Raw genomic sequence first — 9,615 nt, 5'->3', positions numbered from 1 at the left:
AATGATGCCCAACCAACTGAGCCCACACTGGCCAGGGTAGAAATACAATTTTTAAAGAGGAGTTTTCACTTTAATATGTAATCATTGTTTATATATTAGCATGTTGGTGAAAGAATTGGTATTATATCTTAGAACTTTATGAAATACTAGAGGCTCGGTGCATGAATTCGTGCACTTTGAAAGGAAATTAATTAGAAGAAGTATCTTAGAGTTTGGGGAGGAAGCACGGGAGGTTGGCTCCAGGGCATGTCTGGCCCGTCTTGCCTAGTCCCCATCTGGGCCGGCTGGCTGGAGAGGGACTGCAGGAGGGCTCCAAGGTGTGTCCAGCCCCTCTTGCCTAGTCCCGATCAGCCGGACGCCAGCAGCAAGCTAACCTATCGGTCGGAGGGTCTGCCCCCTGGTGGTCATTGTGCGTCATAGCGACTGGTCAAATGGTCGACCAATTGGTCGGACACTTAGTATATTAGGTATTTATATATATAGATTCCCTTTGGGTAAAAAGTGCATGGCTTTGTATATCTTAAGTGTTATAAAGTGATTTTAAGTTGGTTATTAATGAAAAACTGATGTACAAGAAGAAAAAAGTTTGAATTGCTATTGGTGTTTTCCACTATTTGTACTTTAATTTTTAATCTCTTCATTTTTCAAATATTAATGTTAATTTCCATTAAGGGTCAGCTCAGAAAAAGCTGTTGGCACCTGATATGTTTACAGAATCTGATGATATGTTTGCTGCATATTTTGATGTAAGTAATTTTAAATCATAAAAACACAACTATTAAACCAAGAAATGTAGATAACAAGTATGTATTTGTGTGTGTGTGTGTGTGCGCGTGCGCGCAGAGAGGGAGGGAAAGATAAAGAGATGGATAGAGCAAATTAATAAATGTAAGCATTTGGATATCTAGGTGAAGGGTACCTGGAAACTCTTTGTACTCATTTTGCAACTTTTCTCCAATTCTGAAATTAAGTTACAATTTTAAAACAAGTACAGCAGAATAGTTTTGAGAGCTTCATGAAAGTTAAATGTCTAATGACTTAATTTTTTGAAACAACTTTTTTCTTACATTTACAAACTGTGTGTGTTGGGGGGGGTAGTTAGGTGAGACAAGATGATATCAATAATTTGCAGGTCTTCATTAAAACAGAGTTCACTTTGTGCTTTTATATTATACGTGATGGAGAACTTAAGGATTTGGGGCCTAATAAAGTTCATTGAACAGTTAAAAATGTTATAAGGAATGGGTTAAGAAATTTTGGTCCTTTAGCCATTTTTATCAGTGCCTTTTCTTGAAAACATTTTAAAACTAACATTCAAAAGTAAGGGATCATGAGAAATAGAAAGCTTTGGTAAGAGGAGGTGGGAAGGATAAGCATATAACAGAATTTTAAAATGGAATAGGTTAAGCAGCCAGTGCCCAGATCCCAGCAGACATTGGTAATTAGCTTAAGTAATGTATTACATGCATGTTTTGCAAAAGGATCCCCCTACTCTCCGCACTCCCCCCCCCCCCCCCCCCCCGCAAAGGATGGGTTAAGAGAGGATAAAATTATTACTGAACCATCATTTGTCTGGTTGATGCTAAGGCATCTTCTGGATATCTTGGAGAATGATGTGTGATAAAGACTCTTCAGAAGTACCAGATACTCTTTAATTTCCCTTGCAGGCTTAATTAGTACAGCCAGTGACCTTCCATATACATATATGGGAAGACAAGCAAGGGGTGTTACATGGACGAGGCAGTAAAAGAAATGTGAAAATTGGTAGAAGAGAGAGTTGTACACTTACTGTTAACTGAATGCCAATCTGTAATTTTTGTCCTCTATCAATAGCTAAGGAAAATCAGATCTGGTTTGAGTTTTTATTTTTATTTATAATGTCGTCATATTCCCAAAAGTATTTAAAGATACTTAATTACTTTTTTCCCTAAATAATATGATAATGCAGAAGACTCTGGTATTCATATTTCATCCTTGTCATATTTACATGAGTGACAGTAAGTGTTTAATTTAGCATGAAATGTCTTATTAAATTACTAGAGGCTCGGTGCACAGGTGGGCCCCTCTGGGTGGCCTGCAGAGATCGGACCAAAACCCACAGTCCAATGCTGCCTGCAGCTCCCACTCATCCCGGCCCTACTATGCTTGCTGCGGTCTCGTGCCCAATCAGTCTAGATCAGGAGACTCGCGCTGCCATAGCAGTGCTCACTAGCCATGAGCCCTGCATCTGGCGCCCTCCCGAGGGGAGTGGCCTGTGTGATCAGGCTGAAACCATCTCTCCAACATCCCCTGAGGGGTTCTGGATTACGAGAGTGCGCAGGCCAGGCTGAGGGACCCCACAGGTGTATGATTGGGCTGGGGAGGGACTGTGGGAGGGCTCCAGGGCTTGTCCGGCCCATCTCGCTCAGTCCCGATCTGCCGGACCCCAGCAGCAAGCTAACCAACCAGTCAGAGCCTTTGTCCTCTGATGTTCAGTGCACGTCATAGCAACTGGTTGACCAGTGGACTGCCTGCCCCCTGGTGGTCAGTGCATGTCATAGCAAGTGGTTGAGCAGCCTTAGCATATCATGAGCATATTACACTTTGGTTGAACAGTCAACTGGTCACCAGGCGACTGAACACTTAGCATATTAGGCTTTTATTATATAGGATAACTGGTTCACCCATTTTTGTTTAAAGAAAGTGCTTGAAATGTCAACCTGATTTAGTGGGTAAATAGCTAATATTGCCTCCTTAATTTCAGAGTGCTCGTCTTCGGGCTGCTGGCATTGGAAAAGACTTTAAAGAGAATCCTAACCTCAGGGATAACTGGACTGATGCAGAAGGCTATTATCGTAAGTGCACAATTTTTATGAATTTCATTTATTTATTGATTGATTGATTGACAGGAGTCTCCCATTTTCTCCCTTTCTGCCCCTCTTCCCCCAACCCCTGCCCCACCTCAGGCCTTCCCCATAGTGTTGTCTTTGTCTATGGGTTATGCATATATGCTCTTTTGTTAATCTCTTCCTATCCCTGCACTGAGATCTGTTATTCTGTTCCATGTATCCATACCTCTGGACTGGTTTTGTTCATCAGTTTATTTTGTTCATTACATTCCACAAGATATTTATTCTTCTCTAACTGCCTTATTTTGCATAGCATAATAATTTCCCGGTCCATCATTGCTGTCTCATGGGGTAAGAGCTCCTTCTTTTATACAGCTGCATAGTATTCCATTGTGTAAATGTTATCACAGCTCTTTTATTCACTCACCAACTGATAGGCACTTGGGCTGTTTCCAGATCTTAACAATTCTAAATAGCACGGCTATGAACATAGGGGTACATATATTCTTTCTGATTGATTTTTCAGGATTCTTAGGATATAGTCCAAGAAGTAGGATCAATGGTTGAAATGGCAGTTCCATTTAAAATTTTTTGAGGAACCTCCATATCGTTTTGCACAGTGGCTGCACTAGTCTGCATTCCCACCAGCAGTGCATTAGGGTTCCCTTTTTCTCCACATCCTCAACAGCATTTGTTGCTTGTTGATTTATTGATGGTAGCCATTGTGACAGGTATGAAGTAATAACCTTATTGTCGTTTTAATTTTCATCTGATGATTAGAGACGTTGAGCATTTTTTAATGTCTCTTGACCATCTGTAGGTCCTCTTTGGAGAAGTGTCTGTTCAGGTCCTTTGCCCATTTTTAATTAATTTGTTTGTCTTTATTGATTTGTGTGAGTTCTTTGTATATTTTGGAAATTAACCCCTTATCAGATGTATAATTGGCAGATATGTTCTCACATGCAGTGGACTCTCTTGTTGTGTTGTTTATGGTTTCTTTTGCTGTGCAGAAGCTTTTTATTTTGATGTAGTCCCATTTGTTTATTTTCTCCTTAGTTTCCTTTGCCCTAGGAGATGCATCCATAAACATGTTGCTACGAGAGATGTCTGAGATTTTGCTGCCTATGGTTTCTTCTAAGATTTTTATTGGTTCACGGCTTATATTTAAATCTTTCATACATTTTGAGTTTATTTTTGTGTATGATGTAAGTTGGTGGTCTAGTTTCATTTTTTTGCATGTATCTGTCCAATTTTCCCAACACCATTTATTGAAAAGAATGTCTTTACTCAATTCAGTTCAACCACTGAACCATGCTGCCCAGGCTGCTCTGTGTTTTTTTTTAAAAAAAAAAACAACAAAAAACGGTGGCTTTATCTCTGACTGGGCTACAGTCTTCCCAGGGGCCAGAAGCCCCGCCACCTTTTCACAGCTGCATGTTACGTGGGCTGCTTTTCTTGGCTCTGGTGCTCTGGTCTGTGGAGTCCAGCCTGGTATTCAGGCCTCGATCTTCACAGGGAAAACCCCACTCTGCAGCCGAGAAATCTCTCCTCTTGGCCTGCTGCCCTTGGAAGTTAGGCCAGCCCCTCTTGTGACCTCGCCCTTCCTAGCAGTCTCCAGATGGTTTCTGCCCTTCCTGAACTCTATTAATTCTAGAGTTCATTGTAACATTTTGTAAAAGCTCCATCATAATGCCATCACCTAAAAAGTTTGGCTCATCTAGCAACTGCTGAATCCATGTAGGCAGCCCCAAAAGCATTGCAAATTGAAGTGAAGACTTGATTTGCAACTTAAATTTATTTGGTTATTTTCAGCCATGAGATAATCCTCCAGAAGGAAGGGAGGTTAGTACATGATTTGCTCATCTTGATCTGAAACCAAAAGAAACAACATACAAGGAACTTGGGGTACTAGTCATGCAGGACTGCAGTTGGAAACACTTCAACCAGCACATTTCTCCCATATTCAATGTTAAAATCATTAGCATTTGATAGGACAGCAAAAACTCTCCTTGTAATCTTTGGAAGTGGGCATGCAGTATTATCCACATGGAAGAGAGTGACAGTGGAGGCATGGCCTTGATTCTCTATGATGTCTGGGAAATCAAGCACGAAGTAGGATTTGACATGCATTTTGAATGATTGCGCTGTGTTTCCTCCTTTTTAATTTATTCTATGTATCTCATAGTTTTGTTAATTTATTTGCTCAAAATTCTAATTTTTTAATTCTTTTAGGTGTGAACATAGGTGAAGTGCTAGATAAGCGCTATAATGTGTATGGCTACACTGGTCAAGGTGTATTCAGTAATGTTGTACGAGCCAGAGATAATGCAAGAGCCAACCAAGAAGTGGCTGTAAAGATAATCAGAAACAATGAACTCATGTAAGTCAGTGTGATGAAACATTTAATAACACATGTTTTGTTCAATTGAAAATATTGCTAAATGCCATTTTAAAAAAGTAACATTCTATAAAACAAGTACTAGAACTATAAAATGACTGTAGTAGTCCTTTTTGACTGGATATTTAATTTATAGCCATTTGTTATATGTGAAGTACTAGAACTATAGGCTGATTTCAGTGCATTTCAGTACCTACTGTGCACTAATGTTAACTTAGATTTCTTCCTTCTACTGTTTGTCTGATGGCCATCTTTTGCTCTGAATATCTTAAACTCAAGACTAGAGGTGAGGAATAAAAGGATTATATTAATTAGTTGTCACTAATTAGCATAAAATGGCCTACAAAAAGGGGACAGCCAGTTTACCAGATAGTTTGGGGAATTATTTGTATCTTCTATCTGTTGCCTTTTTCCTTTAATACACTAGAGTTACTTAATTGTCACATACATGTTTTAATACATAATTTATACCACACACTGAGCTGGTGTTAAACTCAACTTACTATTGGTTTAATAACACAGGAAAGAAATGTTGTAGATTTATAGTAAAGTCTTAAGCCGCCCCGGGCTTAGAAAGTTTTTTGTTGTTGTTTTGTTTTTATGTGTATACCCAACCCCTGTATTATAGACACTAACTTTAAAAATGTAGCTTATTGACAAATCATAACTAGAATTTTAGAGGAAAACCAAATATTAATATTTGGTGAGACATTTCCTGCTTAGACTCTTAAGGAACCAAAACTGTATACAATGTGGTTCCACTTTTATTAAACACAAGTGCCCTGGTGCATGGATTGGTGCACATTTAAAGGAAATTAATTGGAAGGTGGCCAGTGGGACAGGACTGGGTGAGACGGGCCAGACATGCCCTGGAGCCAACCTCCCATGGCCCTCCCCAGCTGGCCGCACCTGCGGCAGTGTCATGGCTCAAAGGGTGTCTGCGGAGTGAGTGGGGTTCCTCTGGCAGGTGGGGTCCCTCAGCCTGGCCTGTGGGGATTGGGCCGAAACTGGCTTTCCAACATCCCCCGAGGGGTCCCGGATTGTGAGAGAGCAGTTCTCGGGTGACGCATCCGAGAATCTGGCTCCCTCCTCTCTGGTTCCGGGGTGTGTCACCCGAGGACTGCCACTGCCAAGTCACTGCAGCTCGGCAGCTCCTGTGTTGTCTGCCACCTGGTGGTCATTGCGCATCATAGCTATCGGTCAGATGGTCGCTTAGCCTTTTATATATATAGATAGTATTTACATCAAGACTTGAGAATAAAATGTGCAAGATTGATTTTCCTTCAAGCAAGGTAGGTTTATTCCTCAGTGTTTCTGTTTCGTTGATTGGTTATTTTGGAAATTAACTTCATGAAAACCATATTTGGTTAAGTATGAAGTATTGTCTAAGTGGTACAGAGACTTATCATTCCTCAACAGATTTATTATTACTATGTAAAAAAAACAACAAACTAATTAACATCACCTATGGTACATCAGACTGGAACTAACAAATATATATTATTTAGTTTTTCTAAATTCTGGATGTATTTAATTTTGACCTACTTTCCTTTTTTATTTCAGGCAGAAAACTGGTTTAAAAGAACTAGAATTCTTGAAAAAACTTAATGATGCTGATCCTGATGACAAATTTCATTGTTTGCGGCTCTTCAGACACTTTTATCACAAACAGCATCTCTGTCTCGTATTTGAGCCTCTCAGGTACAGTGTCAGAAACCCTACATAAACTGAAAATTTAGCTTCTTCATCTCTACCAACCTCACTTAAAATAAACAACAATTGAAATGACATATTTTCTGGGTATTTGATTTTTATTATTTAATTACTTAGAGGCCCGGTGCACGAAATTTGTGCACATGGCGGGGAGGTTGGCAGGGTCCCTCAGCCTGGCCTGCGCCCTCTCACAGTCTGGGAGCCCTGCGATTGATCGCCCTGCAGAAAGAGGCCCCGCCGTGCCGCCGCCAGGTAGCCTGGGCCTCCCTCTATGGGGTGATCATGGGGCGATGGCTGGGCCCCCGACCAATCGCATTGCACCTGCCTTGGCTGGCCTGGTGCTAGTGGGTGTCATAGCGTGGTCATCTGGATGGTCGTTCTGCTATTTGGTCGTTTGGTTAATTTGCATATTATGCTTTTAATTGAGGCCTGGTGCACAGATTCGTGCACCAGTGGGGTCCCTCGGCCTGGCCTGCACCCTCTTGCAATCCAGGACCCCTCGGGATGTAGCAGTGCATGAAGCGGCAGGTAGCCAGGGAGGAGCCTGAGCCACTTTGCGCTCCTCCCAGCCTGCTGTGCTTGCCTCCGCTGCTGCTCGGTAGCACCACCACAGCTGCACTCACCAGCCATGAGCCTGGCTTCTGGCTGAGCTGCGCTCCCGCTGTGGGAATGCACTGGCCACCAGGGGGCGGCTCCTGTTTTGAGCGTCTGCCCCCTGGTGGTCAGTGCATGTTATAACGACTGGTTGACCGGTCGTAACAGTCACTTATGCTTTTATATATAGAGATTATTATAGACTTAATTTAGCTCTGGTTTTTGTTTTTTAACCTTGTATTAAGAGCTGGTTTCTTGATAGTCATTAATGTATTAACATTAAATGACTGCATACTATGTGCCAGTTTACTACTTGCTTTTAGCCTTCAGCTCAACAAGAGAAATTCTCTGAAAATTAAATATTTCAAGGAAGGATTAAGCTAGAATGATAAGAAATGGGAATAGTGGAAGAAATACAATTTTGATCTTCGAAAGTATAGCTTCATTGTTAGTCTTTCAAATATAAATCCATTCTGAAATCAATGCAGATTTTACCATTGCATATCTTCTATTTATTTTAAAAATTAAGTTTTCTTGGAAAATTGTGTTATGTACACATAATTTCATATGTTCTCATTTCATAGAGAGTAATTTATCAAATATTTGAGGAGGTGTTCTTGAACAGAATATTTCATTGTAATTGTATTTTGGGCTTGATTTTACTTTATGCTTAAGTGTTTTTGCTTTTTTGAAATGTCCATTTTGCATTTTAACCCCTAGCTTTTTTTTCTCTCTCCTAAAAGCATGAATTTACGAGAGGTGTTAAAAAAATATGGTAAGGATGTTGGTCTTCATATTAAAGCTGTAAGATCCTATAGTCAGCAGTTGTTCTTGGCATTAAAACTCCTTAAAAGATGCAATATTCTACATGCTGATATCAAGCCAGACAATATCCTGGTAAGTGAAACAGTTAAGGCTGCATTGTACATTCATGTATCTTCTTTTCAGTAATGTGAGATTACCACTGTATTATTTTAGAAATAACAAAAGATATATTTATTACCCATTACTAATTACCAATTTTTACTTTTTTGGAAATTGAGCCTTGAAATTTTAAAGTATAAAGAAAGAGGAGATAGGCCACTCTCCCAAATTTTTCCTTTTTATTGTGGATTTAGAGTACACACAAATCCCAAGAGTGCTTTAATATAGTAATGATGGGCTTCCTCTGGTAGTGAAAAAAAGTGCTGCATATTTTGCTGTTTTGAAATAAGGTGTGTTTACACTTTTTTGTTCTTTAATTTTGTAGGCTAATGGAGATAAGAACATTTAAGGGAATTTTATAGAATGATGGAGTTTGGGACATTTAAGAGAATTGCCTTAAGCTGATAAAAGAAGTTGAGTTTAAAGGTGTCCAGGAGTAATTCTTTACTAGAGGCTCGGTGCCTGAATTCGTGCACCAGTGGAGTTCCTCGGCCTGGCCTGCGGGATCGGGCCAAAACCCACTCTCTAACATCCCCTGAGGGGTCCTGGATTGTGAGAGGGTGCAGGCCAGGCCGAGGGACCCCACTGGTGCACAATTGGGGCCAGGGAGGGACCGCAGGAGGGCTCCAGGGCTTGTCTGGCCCGTCTCGCTCAGTCCTGATCGGTCGGACCCCAGCAGCAAGCTAACCTACTGGTCAGAGCGTCTGCTCCCTGGTAGTCAGTGCATGTCATAGCGACTGGTTGACTAGGCGACTGTCTGCCCCCTGGTGGTCAGTACAAGTCGTAGCTAGCGGTTGTGCAGCCTAGCATATCATTAGCATGTATCATTGCTTTGATTGGTTGAACAGACGACCAGACACTTAGCATATTAGGCTTTTATTATATAGGATTGCTTTAGAAGCAGAGCCTTCTGGGAGCCCAAACATAGTAAAGCTCACTCTCCTAAAAGATGCCTATTGGAAGGCATATTTCACTGTCTTAATATCTTTTTTTTTTTTTTTAAATCCTCACCTGAGGATATTTTTCCCATTGCTTTTCAGAGAGAGTGGAAGGAAGGAAGGAGGGAGAGAGAGAGAGAAATATCAGGCAAGAGAGACACATCGACTGGTTGCCTCCTGCATGTTGCATGGGAAGCAGGGGGTGGGGAGCAAACTTGCA

The 9,615-nt window shown here is 40.9% G+C and overlaps 1 protein-coding gene across 4 annotated transcripts in view; it reads left to right on the top strand.

Annotated features, from left to right (window-relative positions):
• PRP4K (pre-mRNA processing factor kinase PRP4K) overlaps nt 1-9,615 on the top strand; it is a 50,406-nt gene that overhangs the window by 29,049 nt on the left and 11,742 nt on the right. For all 4 annotated transcript variants that reach the window (XR_013959934.1, XR_013959935.1, XM_080656213.1 and 1 more), the window contains exons 7-11: nt 673-746; nt 2,744-2,834; nt 5,061-5,208; nt 6,790-6,927; nt 8,277-8,430. Coding sequence is in view for 2 of the 4 variants with exons in the window: in XM_080656213.1 (XP_080512339.1) it covers nt 673-746; nt 2,744-2,834; nt 5,061-5,208; nt 6,790-6,927; nt 8,277-8,430 (605 nt within the window). In the remaining 2 variants the exon portion in view is untranslated. The remainder of the gene's footprint in view (nt 1-672; nt 747-2,743; nt 2,835-5,060; nt 5,209-6,789; nt 6,928-8,276; nt 8,431-9,615) is intronic.

This window comes from Plecotus auritus, assembly GCF_963455305.1.
Source record: "Plecotus auritus genome assembly, chromosome: 2".
Lineage (NCBI taxonomy): Eukaryota > Metazoa > Chordata > Mammalia > Chiroptera > Vespertilionidae > Plecotus > Plecotus auritus.
The sequence above is the reverse complement of the archived record's forward strand: the minus strand, read 5'-3'. Positions and strand labels throughout refer to the sequence as shown.